Source organism: Rana temporaria, chromosome 3 (assembly GCF_905171775.1).
Source record: "Rana temporaria chromosome 3, aRanTem1.1, whole genome shotgun sequence".
Classification (NCBI taxonomy): Eukaryota; Metazoa; Chordata; class Amphibia; order Anura; family Ranidae; genus Rana; species Rana temporaria.
The window spans coordinates 53,772,218-53,795,132 of NC_053491.1; the positions used below are offsets into that span (position 1 = coordinate 53,772,218).

Consider the following 22,915-nt stretch of genomic DNA (forward strand, 5'->3'; position numbering starts at 1 on the left):
TTGGAAAGTATATTACAGATCAGAATACATTTCTGCTACCATAAACAAACCATTTTAATCTCTATTAACGGCAGGGGTTTTATTTGTTCAGGAAAACAAATATACTTAGTAGGGAAAAAGCCTAAAAGACTTACTGCTTCTACAGGCTCTAATTACTGTGACGAGTGCCAAGTCCAGCTATGGTTCCAGAGATTTTATCAAATTAAATATCACATTCTCTATTTGTAATGGGGAAATTTCTGAGGGGTACTTTAGTTTAGTTTTCAAACATAGCAGTCCGGACCAAAAATTAAAATCTCCCTGAAGAATAAAATGTTTGGTTTCTTTGTTTAGGAGATAGGTTCAGTTTCTACCCACACCTAGCATGGCGGATGGGGTTGTATTCTTCCAGCACCAAGCATGGCAGACCGGTTTATGTTCTTACTACACCTAGAAAGGTAGCTACGTTCACTTATTTCCACACTTAAAATTGCTTCATTTGCTTCACACACCTAGAGTGGCCCACACATAGCATGGAAGATGGGCTTATTTTTCTTTCCACATCTAGAATGCCAGATGGGTTCATCTATCCACACCTAGTTTGCCAGATGGGTTAATTTTGTACCCACACATAGATTGGCAGATAGGTTCATTTTCTTCCAATGCCTAGATTTGTAGATGTGTTTATTTTCTGCCCAGGCCTAAAATAGTAGCTGGATTCATTTTCTGCCTATACCTAGATAGAGAGATTCTATTAAACTAGTTATCACATTCTCTGTTTGTAACAGGGAAACTCTTGAGGGCAGCTTTATTTTAGCTTTCAGATACAGTAGGCTGGAAAATCTCTTTGAAGAAGAAAAAGTTTGGTTTCTTTGCTCAACGGTTTCATTTTCTACCCACAGTAGAAGATGGGTTCACTTTATACCCACACCTAGAGTGGCGGATGGGTTCATTTTCTTCCAAGGCCTAGAATGGTAGCTGGGTTTATTTTCTGCCCAGACCTAGAGTGGCAGATTCCTTTTTTGTAATAGGGTAACTTTTGAGGGCCCCTTTAATTTATCTTTCAGATATAGCAGGCTGGAAAACAAAAATGATAATCTCTTTAAAGAAGAAACTTCAACAGGTTAAATTTCTACCCACCCCTAGCTTGGCAAATAGGCTTATTTTCCTCCCACATCTAGAATTGTGGTCTGGCTCAATTTCTTCCAATACCTAGAGTAGCAGATGGGTTGCTTTTCTTCCAATGCCTAGAATGGTTACAGAGAACAGTGTAATCAGGTGCTAGGTCCTCTTTAGCTAGAGCCCTCCTGTGGTGATGTAATGGGTGAATCAGTGCTAAGATATAAGCCAGGATGGAAGGAGCCTTGATGCAGTTGGGGCATAGGAGCCTGTTGTGAGAGGGCCTCTGACATGGGGAAGATTGGTTAAAGTCTCAAGCAGGTGGGATCTTTTGAAAGGGAAGAAGCGGGGCAGGGACTCGTGCATCTACATCTAGAATCATAGCTTGGTTTATTTTCTATCCGTATGTAGATTCATAGCTGGGTTCATTTTCTTCCCGTATCTAGAATCATAGCTGGGTTCATTTTCTTCCCGTATCTAGAATCATAGCTGGGTTAATTTTCTTCCCGTATGTAGAATCATAGCTGGGTTCATTTTCTTCCCGTATCTAGAATCATAGCTGGGTTCATTTTCTTACCATATCTAGAATCATAGCTGGGTTAATTTTTTCTTACCATATCTAGAATCGTAGCTGGGTTAATTTTCTTACCATATTTAGAATCATAGCTGGGTTCATTTTCTTCCCGCATCTAGAACTGCAGATTTGTTAATTTTCTACCTATACCTATATAGAGATATTCTATGAAACTAAATATCACATTCTCTATTTGTAACAGGTAAACTCTTGAGGGCTCCCTTGGGTTAGCTTTCATATATATAGCACTTCCCATTCATTCACTGTCCAGTGCAGCTGAGGCTATAGAGAAAAGGATTAAGGAATCTTTGTCCTCAGTCTTTTTTTCTGTCTCAAAACTGAGAGTGTTTGAGCTTTGGGGTGCACACCCTAATGCAAAAGGCTGTGCACACCTATGGTTACTGTAGTCAGTGTAGTAGCAATGGTGGAAGCCAGGAGGCAGAGCAAATATGGACAGAGAAAGTTCCATTCTCCTGCCAGGGTCATTGGTTGCTAGGATGCTGACTGTCTTAGCAACCAATTGACGATAAGAACATTACAGTACAGTAGGGGGAACTTGCCCCCAGTGGTAGCCAGATGCGATCCTTTAGAGCAGGGGTCTCCAAACTACAGCCCGAGGGCCAGATGTGGCCCTTTGGTAGCCTTTATCTGGCCCTTGGGGCACTATTCCTCCCACTCACACCAACAATGGGGATTTTTTTCTTCTATGGATACCAATGATGGGATACTATTCCTCCTACTAATAGGGGCACCACTCCTATTGACCACCAACCCTGAGTCCATATTTATTCTCACTGATGATGGGCCCATGACATTTTCTGCCCCTGTTGGCCACAATCCGGCCCCTCTAAAGTCTGAAGGAAAATAAACTGGCCCTTTGTTTGAAAAGTTTGGAGACCCCTGCCTTAGAGGGCCAGATTTGGCCTGTGCACCACAGTTTGAGGTCTCCTGCTCTAGAAGAAAGCAAGACGTTGAATGGCTCTTCTTGTGTCCATAGCTGACCTTAAGAATCACTGAAGTTCTGGGAAAGTTCTCAATTTCAAAATGGATGAATAATATTCTTATTTTGTTAACTCACCTAAATGTGTCTCCAACTCTATCATGGAAATAAATAAATTTCTGCTGGTCAACCATTAAAATATCGCCAGTATTAAAATACACATCTCCCTTCCGGAACACGTCTTTAAGTATCTTCTTCTCCGTATGAGACTGGTCTCCAGCATAGCCTCCAAATGGAGAAAGGGAGGTAATCTTACTGACCAAAAGCCCAGGCTGGCCTAGGAGAGGAAAGACAATTGCCAAATTATTGGAATACATACAATAATATGTAAGAGATCACCTGACTTACTGAACTAAGTGAACATGTACCGTATTTATCGGCGTATAACGCGCACTTTTTTCCCCCTTAAAAACAGGGGAATATCGTGGGTGCGCGTTATACGCCGATCCCCTGTCTCTGAGCGCCGCCGCCGACATATACAGAGCGCAGTACACTCGGGTACACTCGGCTAGGCTACGCTCGGCTACGCTCGCGGTCATGCCCTGCGAGAGGTATATGTCGGCGGCGCTCAGAGACAGCGAGGGAGAAGTGCGGAGGACACCACGAAGGCCGAAGACGGATGCCGGAGTGGACAAGGCTGCCGATGGACGCCGGGCAAGACACCGAATAGGGACATTTAAACTGTAAGTAATTTTTTTTTTCCAGGAAATTTCCCTCCTAGAACTGGGTGCGCGCTATACGCCGGTGCGCGCTATAACCAGATAAATACGGTTTATTAATTTAGTAAACAAACCCCAGAAAATCAAACCCAGTGAGCGGCATTCCTTCAAAGATAGATAGAATAATCCATTCATTACACACCTCTCTTGGCCTTGACACAGCGACTTTTGGCATCTCGGACAGGCTCATCCTTTTCAATGTCATATTTGATAAATTCAAATGGAAGTGCTTTCTGTTAAAACAAAGGAGATATTTTAGCATTCAGAAATACACCATAGCAGCTGAATGATATATAGATACTGTGTATCTATATCTATATATATATATATATATATATATATATATATATATATATATATATATATATATATATATATATATATATATATATATACACACACACACACATATATATATATATATATACACACATACACTATATTACCAAAAGTATTGGGACACTTGCCTTTACACGCACATAATCTTTAATGGCATCCCAGTCTTAGCCCGTAGGGTTCAATATTGAGTTGGCCCACCCTTTGCAGCCATAACAGCTTCAACTCTTCTGGGAAGGCTGCCCACAAGGTTTAGGAGTGAGTCTATGGCACAGGTGTCAAACACAAGGCCCGAGGGTTGAATCCGGCCCTCCAGACCATTTCATGTGGCCCTCGCACCTCTCCTGCAGCTGCAGGAGAGCTCCAGCCCTCCTCTGGTCCTCCTTATGCCGCGTACAGACGGTCGTTTTTTGTGATGAAAAAAAACGACGTTTTTGAAAACGTAATTTAAAATGACCGTGTGTGGGGAAAACTTTGTTTTATGTCTTCTGAAAAACGACAAAAAAAAAATTGAACTTGCTCGAATTTTTTGTGTCGTTTTTCAAAACATCGTTTTTTGTGTCATTTAAAATGATAGTGTGTGGGCAAAACGACATTTAAAACGACGTTTTTTAAACCCGCGCATGCTTAGAAGCAAATTATGAAGTGAGCTTTAATGGAACAGAGTGCCGTCTTACGTGCTGAACGTAACCGCGCTTTGCTAGAGCATTTTGAAAAAACGATGGTGTGTAGGCAACGTCGTTTTTGAAAATGAAGTTTTAAAAACTTTGTTTTATTTCAGGATTTAAAATGTCGTTTTTTTTCATCACAAAAAAACGACCGTCTGTACGCGGCATTACTTTCTGCTTTCAAGCAATGCATCCAGCTTCTTCCCAGCAGCAACATAAGGAAAGGGGGGTACACTGATGTAAGGGAGAGTGGGGGACTCAACCGCTGGAAATCGAATCTTACAGATACAACCGGCCCTTTTGAGGACAATCATAATGCAGCCCACAATGAATTTGACACCCCTGGTCAATGGGAATGTTGACCATTCCTCCAGAAGCGCATTTGTGGTGTGGATGAGAAGGCCTGGCTTGCAGTCTCCGCTCTAATTTATCCCAAAGGTGTTCCATCAGGTTGAGGTCAGGACTCTGCAAACCAGTCAGGCCCCGTACACACGACAGAGGAACTTGACGTGCTTGGCACGTCGAGTTCCTTGTCGAGTTTTGGGATGAAGCCGCCGAGGAGCTCGGCGTGCCGCCTTCTCCTATAGAACAAGGAGGACAACGAGAAAATAGAGAACATGTTCTCTATTTTCTCGTCGAGTTCCTCGGCGGCTCCATCGAGCCAAAACTGTACAGACGACAGAGTTTCTCGGCAGAATCCGGGTTTTGACCGAGTTTCTCGGTGAATTCTGCCGAGAAACTCTGTCGTGTGTACGAGGCCTCAAGTTTTCCCACCCCAAACTTGCTCATCCATGTCTTTATGGACCTTGCTTTGTGCACTGGTCCAAATAATTTGCTGGAGGGGGATTAGGGTGTGGGGTTGTTTTTCAGGGGTTGGCCCCTTAGCCTTAGGTTCACATTGATGCTACTTTGAAATCACGCTACTTCACTTGAAGTAGCGTGATTTCAAAGTCGCAAGGTCATTGCGATTTCAGGTGCTACTTGATAGACATCTGTGGGGCTTCATACACAGATGTCTATTGAAGTAGCACCTGAAATTCCCAAAAGTAGTGCAGGAACTACTTTTGCCAATCGGTGCGGTGCTGCAAAATCTGTGTTGCACCGATTGGAACAGTGCCATTGCCTCCAATAGGCTGCGACTTGTAATGCGATTTGATCTCTCGGTCCGTTTTTATCGGACATGTCCCGTCGTGTGTACGAGGCCTAAGAGTACATACAAAACTATTCAACACATTACGTCACTTCTGACGTTGTATTCTGTCGTACGTAAATTGTTGTATTGTGGGCAACTTCTTAATTTTCGACATGAGACTAGAACGCCACAAAAAAATGACTTTCGGTCGTCCGAAAATCTAATGCCGCGTACACACGATCGTTTTTCGGCATTGAAAAAAACGAAGTTTTTCGGCACGTCCAAAAAAACGTTTTTCCAACTTCATCATTAAAAACGATGTTGCCCACACACCATTGTTTTTGAAAAATGATGAACAAAGCACGGTGACGTACAACACGTACGACGGCACTCTAAAGGGGAAGTTCTATTCGCCTTTCGGCTGCTTTTAGCTGATTCCTTGTTAGTAAAAGAAGATTCACGCTTTTCTGTCTGTTACAGCGTGATGAATGTGCTTACTCCATTATGAATGGTAGTTTTACCAGAACAAGCGCTCCCGTCTCATAACTCGCTTTCTTGGCATGCGAGGGTTTAAAACGTTGTTTTTGCCCACACACAATCATTTTTAACAACACGAAAAACAACATTTTAAAAAACGACGTGAAAAAATGCAACATGTTCGAATTTTTTTTTGTCGTTTTTCAGAAGCCGAAAAACGATGTGAAGCCCACACACGATCAGTTTAAATGACGTTTTTAAAAACTTAGTTTTTTTAATGCCGAAAAACAATCGTGTGTACGCGGCATACGCGTGTGTACGAGGCTTTAGAGATGAAGATGTTTACAGCTTATAAATTAAAGGCTAGTCTTCCTTTCAGAGAAAAATAATGCACCAAATTTTTCAGGAAATATGCATTTATTATTTTTCTGCATAGGAGCTTGTAGAACATACCAGGCTCCTGCAGACTCTACCTCCAGCACTTTGTCTGTACTCACCTGCACAGCCCAATGTGACAGGTATGCAAGGACAGGTGTCTGCGCTTGGGGCCATGCACTTGTCTCTGTGTATCTATCAAATGTGGGGGTGAGTCCGTACAGCCCCCATAGCTCCATTCACTTAAAAAAAATAAACAGATGGCTCCTCAAGTTTCATGAAACTGAGTATCTATTAGGCTAAGGCCCCGTACACACGTCCGAGGAACTCGACGTGCCAAACACATTGAGTTCCTCGTCAAGTTCAGTGTTGAAGCCGCCGAGGATCTCGGCGGGCCAACTTTCCTCATTGAACTACGAGGAAATAGAGAACATGTTCTCTATTTGGCCCGACGAGTTTCTCGTCGGCTTCCTCGCTGAAAAGTGTACACACGACCGAGTTTCTCGGCAGAATCCAGCTCCGATCGAGTTACTGGCTGAATTCTGCCGAGAAACTCGGTCGTGTGTACGGGGCCTAAGGGAGCAAAGGGAAACCTGCATGTGTACTGGAGGAAAAATGCTGTTGCTGTGAGAATAAGAGGGAAAAGTCGCTGCAAGATTGGATAGCAGGACTGAGAAATAAGTAATAGATTGTTTTACTGCACAAAACAGTAAAAAAGGGCCAGAAATAAGGCTGAAGTTTAGGTATAGCAATTTTTCCAGCTTGGACCTACTGTATGTAGTTATGTACTGTATATAGGGCTGCAACTAACGATTATTTTCATAATCGATTAGTTGGCAGATTATTGTTTCGATTAATCGCCTTAAAAAAAATATTAACATTTTTACATTTTTTTGGGGCCAAATTGTTGGGCAGATTACAAAACACAAATTGCCGCAAAAACATATTACATGCTTTTCTGCAGCTTCTCCATTGAAGTATATTGAACAAAAAAAACAAAATAGCACCGTTTTGCATTAAAAAGTCCTTGCCCTTTCCAAATACGCAGCAGCTGAAAAAAAATCATGGATGTGAACGTGTCCCATAGGAAAACATGTAACTGAACTGTAGTGCGTTTCTGCAAAAAGCACCAAAAAACAGAGGTGTAACATAATGGGGTTAAAAAAAAACTAAAATAAGTACAAAAAGAGCAAATAATCGCTACTGTAAGGGGTTAATTTGTTTACTGTGGGACAATAAAGGGCTAATTTTAGATTTTGTTAACCCCATTATGTTACTGGGCGATTAATCGATTATGAAAATTGTAATCGATTAATTTCATAATCGATTAGTTGTCGATTAATTGGTTAGTTGTTTCGGCCCTAACGGCCTTAAGTCCAGTTTCATCGGTCAAATCCGACCGTGTGTACGGCCCATCAGTCTGTTGTCCTTCGGTCCAAAATTTTAAAACATGCTTTAAAATCGAACCGATGGACCACTGCCCGATCGGTCCAAACCGATGGTTAGTACAGAAAGCATCGGTTCAAAACCCACGCATGCTCAGAATCAAGTCGACGCATGCTTGGAAGCATTGAACTTTGTTTTATTCAGCACGTTGTGTGTTTGACGTCACCGCGTTCTGACCCGATCGGTTTTTGGAACGATGGTGTGTACGCACATCAGACAATCAGGCCACTTCAGCGGTGAACCGATGGAAATGGCCCGTCGGACCATTCTCATCGGTTTGGAACGACCGTGTGTACGCGGCCTGATGGACACTGATAAGGTGCACTGATGGGCACTAATACGGCGGCACCGATAAGGTGGCACTGATGATGGGCACTGATAGGCGGCACTGATGGGTGGCGGTGATATGCAGCACTGATGGGCATTGATAGGTGGCACTGGTGGGCACTGATAGGCTGCATTGATGGGTACTTATGGGTGGCACTGATAGGCAGCACTGCTTGGCAGCACTGATGAGCACTGATAGCTGGCACTTGTAGATTGCACTGATAGGCATCACTGGTGGCACTGGCAGGCATTTTTAATAGGCATTGATTGGCAGTTGCCTGGGCACTGATTGGCATATACCTGGTGGTCTAGGGTGGCATACCTGGTGGTCCTGTGTGGTGGCCATCACTGGTGGTCCTGGGCAGGCATCCGTGGGGAGGGGGGCTGCGCTGATAAACAATCAGCAGAGACCCCCCTGTCAGGAGAGCCGCCGATCGGCTCTCCTCTACTTGCGTCTGTCAGACACGAGTGAGGAAATGCCGATAAAAGGCTCTTCCTGTTTATTGGACATGGCTGATCACGTTGTAAAGAGGATCTATACCGAGATCGGTGATGCGGTGTGTCAGACAGACATGCCACACCACCGATCGCCGCGCTGCGCAACTTATCCTGCTGGACATCATATGACGCCCAGTCAGGATGACTAAACCACCGCCCGGTTGTCATTTTGCTATAGGCCGGGTGGGAAGTGGTTAAACAAAGGGCCAGTTTATTGTCATTCAGACTTTTGTGGGTCTAGACTGTGGCTATTGGGAGTAGAAATAGTCCTGGCATCAGTGGGAGTAAGCAATGCAAACAATTCCTCCACCCAGTACGTGTAAACATGTACTAGGGGGAGGAATAGTGCCCCATCTTTGGTGTCAGTGCAAGGAATAGTGCCCCATCTTTGGTGTCAGTGCGAGGAATAGTGCCCCATCTTTGGTGTCAGTGCGAGGAATGGTGCCCCATCATTGGTGTCAATAGGAGAAATTATTCCTCCCACTGACACAACAATGGGGCATTGTGTCTTGTATTAGTGGGAGGAAAGAAGCTCAGTGGGAAGGTTCAAAGCAAGCAAAGGGCCCCATCTGGCCTCCAGGGCGGAATTTGGAGACCACTGGTATATACCATACCTTTGGGATCCTCGTGGAAGCTGGAAATCACTTAAGTAGGCACTGCTACTACAATGATCTCCATTCGCTTCTGGGTCCTATGCTAAGTGGCTGGCCTGCTGCATAGTGAACATAGGAGGTCACTTGTTCAGCATGAGTGCCATTCATGGAACACTTTTCACTTTCTCAGTGGATGCAAAACAATCTCTGATTGGATGAGGTGGAAAAGCGAGGTGACAGCACCACAATCTCCACCTTGCCAAATCACAGAAAACATTGCATGAGAAAATGTAAGGTGTTCTTTTAATGACGCCCCGTGCTGAGTGGGCAACCTCCTGTGCTCAGTAAGCAGCGGGCAGCCACTCAGCATGCTATGCACACTAGCTCATTATGCCTTTGTCTTGCAGGTTTTTTCTTCTTTTTTTGGGGGGGGGGGGGGGGGGGGGGGGGTTACAACCACTTTGAAACTTTACTCCATTGTCCAACTCTCCTCTTTACACCTAATTAGCACCCACCACCAGCCAAACCATGATGGGCAAGAATTTTAAGTGCAATTTAATTTTAAGTGCATACCACATAGGTTGCAGAGGTGATCAAATACCACCAAAAGAAAGCTCTATTTGTGGGGAAAAAAGGGCGTAAATTTTGCTTGGGTTCAACGTCGCACGACCGCACAATTGTCAGTTAAAGCGAAGTAGTGTCTTATCGCAAAAAGTGGTTGTGGGCGTGGGACTTACACCTATTCCCGTACCCGCAGCAAAAACGCACTGCTCTTTAAAAATGTGGAGGGCTGCCATTCATTCTTAATGGCACCCCCACGCATCTAAAAACACAGTTCATTTGTGGGTCCAGGAACCACCAGAAAATTGCATGGTGCAAGAGCACCATGCAATTTCCTTGCCCCTGCATTTTAAAAATGGTGCAGGAATCTCTTTCCTGCATGAAACACATAAGAGCCACAATAGTGTGAACCAGGCCCATTGTTCCTACCATGCTTGGGCCAATTCTATTATAACATCTATTATATCAGAACTGGGTTGTGGGAGGTAACTAGAGAACCCAGAAGAAACACATGCAAGCATGCAGAGAAAATGCCAATTCCATGCAGATGGTGTTCCATCTGTGATTCAAACTCAGGACCCGAAGCTGCAAAGCAAGTCGTTAGCTGCCCATACATGGATCAAAATATGTCTGGTTGAGCGGGGACTGACCGAATTTCAATACATGTATGGGCACTGTGGTTGTAAAGAAGTCAATCTACTAATCAATTTCTGTACAGCCTTCCTGTAATTTTTTTTTTAAGCTTGATCAGCATTGCAGGCTATAGAAGGCAGTGCTGATCAGTGTATTCTGGTGACAGGGAAGTCTTTCAGCTGTCAATACAAAAGCTCAGTGCGGAGGATTCCCCCATCCATTTCGAGTGTGAATAGGGGAATCAAGTCAGCACGGGGACGGAGCCCGGCACCATATTCAAAAAGTGAAAAACACAGAACACATACAGTACACTGTCATCTTACAGATTACATTACTGTTTCAAATAATTTCACATCCCTTTTGTCCCTAATGCTTTATATTATACTGTTCTTTCTGCCTGCAAACTTGACATTGTCCATAGCAACCAAAAAGTGTCCATTTACATCAAAAGCGGTTTTAGAGCAGCTAGAAAACAGCGATAATGAATTAGAATCACTTGAAGAATTGAGCGATAGCGATTTGTGGGAAATTCGTCATCAAACACTGAAAGTAATAACAGCGACAATTGTGCAACTGAGCAAATGTAAGGCCTCTTACACACAACAGTTTTCCTTGACAGAATCCATCAAGAAACTTTTTTGCAGAGGAAAACGGTCGCGTGTATGTTTTTCGTGGAACTCGATGACATTTTCCTCGTCAGGAGTCTTAATTTCCTCGTCATGTGACTCGTCGGGCTGGTTTTCGACAAGAAACACGTTCGTGTGTATGCTTAGAAACCCACGCATGCTCAGAATAAAGTATGAGACGGGAGCGCACCTTCGGTAAAAGTAGCGTTTGTAATGGAGATAGCACATTTGTCACGCTGTAACAGACTGAAAAGTGCGAATCGTCTCTTACCAAACTTTTACTTAACACGCAGTAACATGAGATTAGCAAAAGCAAGTCCATGGGTTGTGTCAGTGGAATCGAACTTCCCCTTTATAGTGCCGTCGTACGCGTTGTACGTCACCGCGTTTGAGAACGACGAGATTTTGTCTTGACAGTGTGTACGCAAAGAAAGCTTGACAAGATTCTCAACAAGCTTGACAAGAACCTCGTCGAGGAAAAGGATGTTTCTTTTACGACGAGATTCTCGGTCGTGTGTACGAGGCCTAAGTGTTTTTGATTTGATTATATTATTGAATAAATGTAATTAGGGTTGTCCCGATACCGATACCAGTATCGGTATCGGGACCGATACTGAGTATTTGCGGGAGTACTTGTACTCGCGCAAATACCCCCGATACCTAAATAGAATACTTCCCCCCCCCCCCGCCGCTGCCGCCGCATCGCACCGCCGCATCGAAAGCCGCCGCATGGGTTAAACGGCGTGCGGGAACATCACAGCTTTCATTTGAATAGCTGTAGTGTTCCCGCGCGTATAGACACTCCCCCTTGCTCGGGACTGGATAAGTGATCGTGATCTGTCCAATCCCGAGCAAGGGGGAGTGTCTATACGCGCGGGCAAAACAGCTATTCAAATGAATGCTGTGATTTTCTCCATGCGGCGGCGGCGGCGGCTTTCGGCGGCAAAGGTATGGGGGAAATGGCTGGAGGGACATGGCTGCATATGTGAGGGACATGGCCGCATATGTGGGGGACATGGCTGCATATGTGGGGGACATGGCTGCATTTGGGGACACATTTAAAAAAAGTATCGGTATTCGGTATCGGCGACTACTTAAAAAAAAAGTATCGGTACTTGTACTCGGTCCTAAAAAAGTGGTATCGGGACAACCCTAAATGTAATTATTATTATTATATTATTTGTTATAATTATTTCTAGTTATTTATTATATTATAATTTATGATTTCGTGTTTCCAACTTTACCATACCCGGGATGTCTACTAGACTCTTGTTTGGTCAGATTTAAGTGAGTTATTCCTAAGAATTAAAGGCCTACAATATAAAATGCCAAATTTCCATGTAAAACATTGTACCGCTTTCAGCATCAAAAGTCTGACATAATCATACCGCCAGGGAGCTTAACCTCCCTAGCGGTATGATTATTTCAGAAAAAAGGTGCTGAAAGCGGCACCATTATTTGCAAGGAAATTTGGCGTTTTTATTGTAGGCCTGTAATTCTTAGGAATAACTCACTTAAATCTGACCAAACAAGAGTCTAGTAGGCATCCCGGGTATGAATTTTTTTTAAAAACAAAATTATAAATTATAATATAATAAATAATTATAACAAATAATAATATAATTATAATAAAAATTATTCAATAATGTAATCAACTCAAAATCACTGAAATTTGCTCAGTTGCAGAATTGTCGCTGTCATTACTTTTATTTTTTTATGATGAATTTCCCCACAAATCGCTATCGCTCAATTCTGCAAGTGATTATAATTTATTATTGCTGTTTTCTAGCTGCTCTAAAACCATTTTTGACATAAAGGGATACTTTTGGTTGCTATGTACAATCTACAGTTTGCAGGCAGGAAGAACAGTTTTTATTATAAAAAAGAACATGTAGTGCACTGGGCAGACCACTAGGGACAAGGGGTGTGTGTATTTTTTACATACAGTACTGTAATCTATAAGATTACAGTATACTGTATGTAAGGTGTTTGTTTACCTTTTTGAATTTGGCGCCGTTCTCCGCCCCCATGCGTCGTAACATCGCAGGGAACGGAGATCGGCAGCACACAGAGGCACTGTGTGAATCGAGCGAGGAGACACCGCTCGATCACACAGCGCGGTGGCATCGATGGATCCAGGGACAAGGTAAGTAAACCAAGCCTGTGGATTCAGCGAGGCGAGTCCGGTTACCGATCGCAGCACAAAAATTTAACCCAGAGTCAGACTCGGGAATACCGCCAGGGGGGTTAAAGGAAACCATTAAAGAGAAGGATGCATAAGCTGCCACCGATGTTCACCTTCTAAAATAACGTCTACAGACTTGCAAAGCTGAATTTGACTTATTATGAAGAGCAATGAAGTACAGAACTTATTTTTGCATCCCTACAAGCCTTCTTGGAGTGTGGCGCTCTGGTCAGTGGTCACCCACTTGTTCTGTCCATATTGTAATCCGCCACTGTCAAAACCCCCTGCTGCCTTGTTTTTTACCCTTACTAGGGTGGTCTCTCTTTATACACCGATGCCTAATGCCACTAATGATAACACAAAAACCTCCTGCGCTCTGGTGTTTCGCCAAAACCCGGGTACAGCAGTATAGTCTAACGGCAAAGTCTGAAGTCTTGCAGCCCTCCACAGAACAAAGGGTGTTCATATGGCTAAAACAAAAAGAAAAGAAAGGAGGGCGCAGCGATCTTGTGCATTACCACTTAAAATTTTTAAACGGATCCATGCAATGATTGGGGACATGCGGCGCATCGGGGTGTCGGCTGTATACGGCGCCACTTCGTTTTTGCCTTTCCTGCAGTATGAGGGGGAGCAGGTAAGGACCTTTACGTTTTACGGTCTTATGTGGTGTCCCCTGCTTTGGATCAGGCTCACCTCTCCCATCCCCCTGTGACTTAATTCAATCAAGAAGGCTATCCACTATGTAGTTGTCTATTGATAGCCTAGGGGTCCCCCTGATAGAGTATATGCCTTTGTCTACCACATCTGTGCCTGTTACCCTGAGGTGACAGTAGGGATGGGTGGGGTTGTGTGAGGGGGGTGAGGCCTGCCAATCAGTGGCCACCAGTGTTGGGGGCCGTCTTTGAACATGTGCACACACACACACACATACCTATATTAAAGCGGGGGTTCACCCTAAAAAAAAAAAATCTTTATCTACCATACAAACGAGCATACTAGCGTCAGCTACAGTATGCCTTTTTTTTTTTTGCGCTGTACTTACGGTTTAATCCGTAATTTCGTTTCAGACTCCCGCGGGGAGTAGGCGTTCCTATGAAGAGTGGAATATGATTGACGGCCGGCTATGGCGCGTCACACGTTCCGAAAATAGATGGAGGAGGCTCCTGCGCACATACTAGGAGCTGACTGCGCAGGCGCCGTATATGTCCGCGTCCTATTTCGGCTTTTTTCGGAAGGCATGACGCGCCATAGCTGGACGTCAATCATGTACCCCTTTTCATATGGCGCGTCATGCCTTCTGAAAAAAGCCGAAATAGGACGCGGACATATACGGCACCTGCGCAGTCAGCTCCTAGTATGTGCGCAGGGGCCGTATAGCGCCGTGAAGAGCTGAGTCCTCCTCCATCTATTTTCGGAACGTGTGACGCGCCATAGCTGGCCGTCAATCATGTTCCACTCTTCATAGGAACGCCTACTTCGCGCGGGAGTCTGAAACGAAAGTTACGGATTAAACCGTAAGTGCAGCGCAAAAAAAAAAAAAAGCATACTGTAGCTGATGCTAGTATGCTAGTTTGGATGGTACAAAGTTGTGTTTTTGGGTGAACCTCCGCTTTAAGGAGGACACACAGGAGAGAGGTACCACGGACCACTTAGGCTTTTATAGAAGAGGGTACGCCCCAGAAACGCGTCAGCCGTTCAGATGTCTGAGGTTCTACTGGCAGGTGCCGTGAGGTCCAGTCCAGCTGTCTGAAAAGCGCTTACTCAAAATTTCCTTGTGAGTAGGACCATTGCTTTTTATTCTGTTTTTAATAAAAAATGTAAGTGGTAATGCACAAGGTCGGTGCGCCCTCCTTTCTTTTCTTTTTGTAATGCCACTAATGCCAATTATCTTCCAAAAACATTTATGACCTACTTTATCAATGAATATATTTTTTATTTACCTTGAGTAAGAAGTTTTCTCTGCCTACTGCGCCAACCGTGTTGGTGTAGTTGATAAATAATATATTTCCTTCAGTAGCTGCATAAAATTCATACATGTGAATATCTCCAAACCTCCTCAGAAACTCGCTCCAGACATCAGTCCGTAGACCGTTGCCAAGGGCCATCCTCACGTTATGGGATGCATCATCATCTGTCTGAGGAACAACGTAGGGGAAGTTTAGGAAAACAGATTAGGGAAGCAAATGTGCAATATCAAGCTTTGGGATGTTATCTGTATTGATTTCTTTTGTTAATGATTCTTGTAGACATCACTGATTTACTACCATACCTTTTATAGATCTTTGTAGTCATCAACCAGAACCATTAAGTTACCCAAGTAACTGTAAGTAAATTATTACACTCTAAGTATGAATTACTGCCTGGTTTATGAATTTATCTTTCCTTGCTCTCCTGGAGAAGCTTGATGTGTGACACACATTGAGACAGGGGCGGATCCAGCGTCTCGTCTCGGGAGGGGCACTACCAGAATTATTTTTTTGGGGGGGGCAATTTATCAGGGAAATGACTGGTGTTAGCGCTTCAATGTTCACTGCATCATGGTTGTTATGGTGTTTCGGATTGTCACTTGCCACAAGTTGCGGATTGTCACATCACCTGCCACAAGTTGCAGAATGTCACTTGCCTGCCACCAGATGCAGATTGTCACTTGCCACAAGTTCCGGATTGTCACTTGTCACATGTTGCGGGTTGTCACTTGCCACATGGTGCGGCGGGTTGTCACTTGCCACATGTTCCGGATTGTCACTTGCCACGTCACCTGTCACAAGTTGCGGAATGCCACTTGCCTGTCACCAGATGCAGATTGTCACTTGCCACCTTACCTGCCACACCTTTCGGATTGTCACGTGCTAAGGTGGTGTTTTGCTTGTCAGAGTCAAGCAGTAAAGAGATGATGTCATCTCTCTGCTGCCTGCACAGTGAGGGTGGAAGTTACTGCAGGGATGCAGGGCGGGCGCGGGACGGTGAGAGATGATGTAATCTCTCTGCTCCCCCGGCTTGTTGATTGGCCAGCCGCCCGTACACCGACAGAGCCGACCAGGCTGACCACCCACTCTCTGACTCTCACTCACCACGAGCCGCCCTCCCACACTGTCACCCGCCCGCTCTGTCACTTACAGGCAGACTCGCGGAGCTGCTCAGACTCCCCGGCGCCCGCAAATTCTGCAACTAGAAAAAAGCTAAATTTCTAATTAGCTAATTTCTCGGGGGTGCCAATTTCCCTGTTGCCCCCCCCCCCCCCCGGATCCGCCCCTGCATTGAGAAAGGAGACTGCTGTGAATATTTAAGCATAGTGACACCCCTGGACTAAACTAAACATATTTTGTACAGAGTAAGAGGTTGCCAATTTCGGTGGTAGGCTCCCCAAGGAGGAGAAGCAATTGCTATTTTTGTGATTTTATGGCTATGGATTTATATTTTAAACAAAATGTATCAATAATAAAATAATATTTTATCGTTTGGAGCCTTGAGTAAATGTAATGACCTTAAAAGCATTAATTGTCCAATTGGCCCCTTGCATTTGGATAGTATACAGTATATAATGGGTGTGGTGTTTTTTAATTTCCTTGGCGGAACTGCAAAATTGGAATATATCCTAACTATAAGTACTTACTCAGACTTAACCACAAACAGATTGATTTTTGTATGGCCATGCAAAAGCACAGATCTCTACCATCCTAGCTGAACTTCCAGGTCTTCATTTGTCTATATCCCAGTTGACACCTGGATGGTGAAATATTTTTTTCTGCCATACACATTATTAGACAGACCTCTGAAACATGTTTAGCACTTTTGCTGACTAAAATCGTAATATTTCACACATGCTTTACGTTCCTACAGTGCACCACAACAACAGATACCTTAGGAACATTGCAAAGGTAGCGCAGCACTTCTCCAATATATTGGATAACAGTCACGTTATACTTCCTGCAATCATCCCAAAACTGGCTGGCGGAAAACTTCTTCCGTAACACTACAGTGCAACCTGAGAGCAATAAGAGGAAATAAATATCAAAGAACAAAAACACATTAAAAGAAACAATTACCGTAATTACAGTAAAACCTTTGTTTGAGAGTAACTTGGTTTAAGAGCGTGTTTGCAAGACAAGCAAAATGTTTTAATACATTTTTACTTGATATACAAGCGATGTCTTGATATACAAGTAGCGTCTTATCACAACTGAGTATAAAAGAGAAGAGAGTGTAGCAATATGGTAACATTTAATGAAGATGTAACATTTAGCAACATATTGCTACACTTAGAGGCGCCTCTCTTCTATTTTATACTTTGTAGCTCCTGATGGATTTTGCTTCTAATCCCCTTGTGGAGGCTTCCATTTGTGGATGGACATTTTATGGTTACACAACAATCACATTGCTATCATCTTTTTAGATGGACTATAAACTGAAGGACTTATGAATAAATGGTTGTGGAACAAATCATCTGAGTTTCCATAATTTCTTATGGGGAAATTAGCTTTGATACAAGAGTGCTTTGGATTACAAGCATGTTTCTGGAACAAATTATGCACGCAATCCAAGGTTTTACTGTATTATTACTATCAATATAGTTTATCTGTCACAAGGCTTTGATGGAAGTAGCCGTTCCTTAACCTATGTGCCTCATAATGTCATAAGCCTCGTACACACGACCGAGGAACTCGACGGGCGAAACACATCGTTTTCCTCGTCAAGTTCCTTGTTAGGCTGTCGAGGAACTCGACAAGGCAAGTTTCTCCATTCCCGTCGAGGAAAAAGAAGACATGCTCTCTTTTTGGCTCGACGGGATCCTCAACAGTTTCATTGTCGAAAAATGTACACACGACCGGTTTCCTCGGCCAAAAAAAAATCCCAGCAAGTTTCTTGCTATTTTTTTCCGAGAAACTCGGTCGTGTGTACGAGGCCTGAGGCATCAATTTGGAAAGCTACTTAATTAGGCTGACCATAAATGGAGCCAATATCTTTCCTGCAACCTGTGTTTATGTGGGAATCCCTCCTCCTGGGCCACCGTCTTAGCGACGGGAGAAGACAGTGATTATCGCTAGTAGCTATAGCAGCTGCTAGTGATAGTTGCAGAAGAGAATTCAGCAGGCTGGTTCTTCCCAAGTTGATCGTTCAATAAACTTGGTACATTCAGCCTGCCCAATAACGGTTCAAATCTAGGGCTGGTTCCTGCTAAACCGGCTGAGATTCCATATGTGTATGGCCGGCCTAACTATCTTGGAACCAGTATGATTTTCATTAAAAGAGACACAAGACCTCATGGCTGACTGCAATGATTTCTGAACAATGTCAGACTGAGTCTGTACTATGGGCAGGTAGTGCTTCCACTCATTACCATACACTGCAGGAGACCAACTTCTAAACACTTTGTTAGGACAGTGTTCAAATTTAGTTTAAGAACAAAAACATACAGCGCACAAGGGTTAAGTGAATGTCACTTTATAGTCTGTAATGTGTGGAAAAACATATATGCATGAAAAATTGAAAAGTTGAAAAAATTGAAAAAATTTAAGTAGCCACAAATAGCACACAGGAAAATAGCACATTAAAAAAATTTTAATTTTTTTTTTTTTTTTTTTTTTTTTTAAAACTAATAACAATAGTCCGCATAACATAAGCAGCAGTTCACGTGGAGATGGTAGAGTGAAAACACATACACTTCGGGGGGGTGTTAGGAATGAATCCAGGTAGTGTGCATACACTTGTATGCAGAGGTAAAACAATACCTCAATAAAAGCAGCCGCTTCTACGTCTCAATGCAGGGAGATGGAATCCGTTGGTGGGATGATGACAGCCACACTGGGAGCAGATGTAGAAGTTATATCCATGCAGAGATGGATACTGCCGTTTAAAGACCACTAGCTCAGGGGCTGATGGAAAGGAAACCTTCCTCCAAAGGACTTTGATAAAGCGTCCTGGCACGCGAAACATGTCAGTCACGGCTCACCAGTACAATCTTTGATGCCCCTATATGTTTGCAGCAAGCACACTGCAGCTGATGTGTAGTGCCGACACTCGGGAAATCCTCTCAGTGACACTAGCGCCAGCATCTTTACTGCTCGTTTTCTGCCCACACTGATTGGTGCTTTGAGTCACCTGACGCTGGATCGAAGGTGTCCGGACACCTCCTGCTCTCTGTGTGACTCCATCAGGCTACCATCCCCCTTTCCTCGCTCCCGTGTGACGCGGCTGCGTCACTGAACCGGCTTGGTGGCTCCCCTCCAGGACTTCCCCTGCCGCTGGAGATTTCTGTTTGCGAGGAAGGTTTCCTTTCCATCAGCCCCTGAGCTAGTGGTCTTTAAACGGCAGTATCCATCTCTGCATGGATATAACTTCTACATCTGCTCCCAGTGTGGCTGTCATCATCCCACCAACGGATTCCATCTCCCTGCATTGAGACGTAGAAGCGGCTGCTTTTATTGAGGTATTGTTTTACCTCTGCATACAAGTGTATGCACACTACCTGGATTCATTCCTAACACCCCCCCGAAGTGTATGTGTTTTCACTCTACCATCTCCACGTGAACTGCTGCTTATGTTATGCGGACTATTGTTATTCGTTTTTTTTAAAAAAAAAAATTTTAAAATTTTAATGTGCTATTTTCCTGTGTGCTATTTGTGGCTACTTCAATTTTTTCAACTTTTCAATTTTTCATGCATATATGTTTTTCCACACATTACAGACTATAAAGTGACATTCACTTAACCCTTGTGCGCTGTATGTTTTTGTTCTTTTGCTTTTTGCCCATGTCTCCTTAGTGGTTGACAGCTGCACGGATTGTGTTTTAGTGAAACTTCTTTAACCACTGACAACACTGTGGTTTACCGTCCTTATGGTGTAGCGCTTCATGCGGGTGTTTCTTTGTATACTTTGTTTCAAATTTAGTTTACAGTTGATAATGACATCTACCAGCACATTACAGACAGTAATATCTATAGCAAACACAGCTGCCCAGGCCCTCATAAACAAAGAGATCTAAAGCCTAGTACACACAAACAGAATATTGTTCAAAAAAAATTTGCTTTTAAAGCGATCGTACAATAATCTGATATTAGTACACAGTTTTCATCTTAAATTAAGGGACAAACAATTTTCTCACGTGATACCAGATGGTATGATTTTTGTTTAACCACGTCAGCCCCGGAAGGATTTACCCCCTTCCTGACCAGAGCACTTTTTGTGATACGACACTACTTTGCTTTAACTGACAATTGTGCCGTCATGCGATGTTGAACCCAAGCAAAATTCAGGCCGCAGATGGGCACAGATCAGGCACAGATCAGGCTGCATTGAGGCTGCATATGGGCACAGATCAGGCTGCAGATGGGCACAGATCAGGCTGCATTGAGTCTGCAGATGGGCACAGGTCAGGCTGCATTGAGGCTGCAGATGGGCACAGGTCAGGCTGCATTGAGGCTGCAGATGGGCACAGATCAGGCTGCATTGAGGCTGCAGATGGGCACAGATCAGGCTGCATTGAGGCTGCAGATGGGCACAGATCAGGCTGCAGATGGGCACAGATCAGGCTGCATTGAGTCTGCAGATGGGCACAGGTCAGGCTGCATTGAGGCTGCAGATGGGCACAGGTCATGCTGCATTGAGGCTGCAGATGGGCACAGATCAGGCTGCATTGAGGATGCAGATGGGCACTAATCAGGCTGCATTGATGGGCACTGACCATTATTTTGCTTCAAAGTGGTTTATTTAAAAAAAATTCCCTCTTAAATTGAAGGTGCGTGTTATACGCCTGTGCATGTTATATGCCAATAAATACGGTATAAAAAACAACCATGCCAGTGAAAAGATCTTCACCGATGATTTACATATGTGTGTGAACAGAGTACACCAAAAAAATAATAATCTGTGAAACAACCCACTGCCTATAAATAATACATCGTCATTAATAAAGTGGATCATAGAGTCGGCCATAGTAAAGGCAGATCTCTCACGTAGAATAGACAGCAAGAGACCTTTCTTCCATAGCCAAAATCACACAAATGCTGGGACGCACAATAACATTTTTCTCCAGCACTTGACTGTGATAAATGTTCAGTGAACAGAATATTTCCAGCAGCAAACAGCAGTGAGAATGCACCAATTCGGTCTCAATCCCTACATACAGATGAACCATCCCTTTAAGCAGTACAACAGAAGATATTACCTTTTGAGATGCATCCATGGACTCCTATCAGCATAGCCGAGCTGTGGTACAGTGGAAGGGTAATATAGACGATATCTCTGGGTCTGATATGGCAGATTTCAAAAAATCCAGTAGCCAGAAGAACACGGCTGTGAGTGATAATAGCTGCCTTTGGAAGCCCTGTTGAAAATAAAAAGTAATTGATAAGTTAGGATTAAGGTATTCATAGCTAAAAAGCCTAGATGTGGATAGAATAGGAAAGGCTTAAAAATGTATGCCTATGTTGCTCCCCAGATTCTCTGGATTGACCGTTGTTAGGGCTTTTGAATTATATATTGCTCTCAGGCCTCATACACACGGCCGAGTTTCTCGGCAAAAACCAGCAAGAAACTTGCTGGGAGATATTTTTTTGCAGAGGAAACCGGTCGTGTGTATATTTCCGTCGAGGAAACTGTTGAGAAACTCGACGAGTCAAAAAGAGAGCATGTTCTCTATTTCCTCGACGGGAATGGAGAAAATTGGCTCGTCGGGTTCCTCGACAGCCTAACAAGTAACTCGACGAGGAAAACGATGTGTTTCGCCCGACGAGTTCCTCGGTCGTGTGTACGAGGCTTAAGTTTGGAGGTCCTGAGGCCTGTTCTTTACTCTCAATGGTTCTTATCAGTCAATTTCCTGTGTTATTACTATGTTTTCATGTCCCGTTATGTCATGATATATGCTGTACTTGAAGTGGGTGTGAATCCCACTCCGTATTGTATTTGTACCAACCTTGACAATGTTGTTGTTTTATATATTTCTCACAGAAAAGATTGGACCACATACTACACTCTACACATCCTGTCTTGGATATGCAAGAAGAAAAACAAGAACAGATCTCTCTCTTAAGCCTCATACACACGATCAGATTTTCCGCGGACAAAGCGTAGGACTTTTGTCCGAAGGGCGTTGGCCAGGAATTTGTCTTGCATACAAACGGCAAAGAATTGTCGGCCAACAAACACAAAACTTGTTTTTTAAACTTTTTAGCACCACCCTTTGGGCAACACACATTTGTTGTCGGAAAATTTTAAAGCATGCTATCCCACATTTGTTGGCGGAAAATCCGACAACAATTGTCCGATGGAGCGTACAAATGGTCAGATTTTCTGACAACAGCCTGCCATCACACAATTCCCGTCGGAAAATCTGATCGTGTGCATGAGGCTTTAGGCTACACTCACATGGCAGTTTAGCCGGGGATAGTTTACTACAATCAGAGGCGAATAAATTATGGGATTGATTTACTAAAACTGGAGCACTCAGAATCTGGTGCATGGTAGCCAGTCAGCTTCTAACTTCAGCTTGTTCAATTAAGCTTTCACAGTAAAACCTGGAAGCTGATTGGTTTCTATGCAGATCTGTGCCAGATTTTACACTCTCTAGTTTTAGTCGGATCCCAGGTCGCCCCAGTGTGAAACAGCTCTAAGACCTCGTACACACGACCGGTTTCCTCGGCAGAATCCATCAAGAAACTTGGTGGGAGA

At 43.7% G+C, this 22,915-nt stretch overlaps 1 protein-coding gene across 1 annotated transcript in view; it reads right to left on the reverse strand.

Annotated features, from left to right (window-relative positions):
• SLC27A2 (solute carrier family 27 member 2) overlaps positions 1-22,915 on the reverse strand; it is a 73,618-nt gene that overhangs the window by 7,478 nt on the left and 43,225 nt on the right. Inside the window, exons 3-7 of the mRNA XM_040342580.1 lie at positions 21,414-21,572; positions 17,109-17,233; positions 15,189-15,383; positions 3,534-3,624; positions 2,751-2,949 (exon numbers count right to left, since the gene is read on the reverse strand). Coding sequence (XP_040198514.1) covers positions 2,751-2,949; positions 3,534-3,624; positions 15,189-15,383; positions 17,109-17,233; positions 21,414-21,572 — 769 coding nt within the window. The remainder of the gene's footprint in view (positions 1-2,750; positions 2,950-3,533; positions 3,625-15,188; positions 15,384-17,108; positions 17,234-21,413; positions 21,573-22,915) is intronic.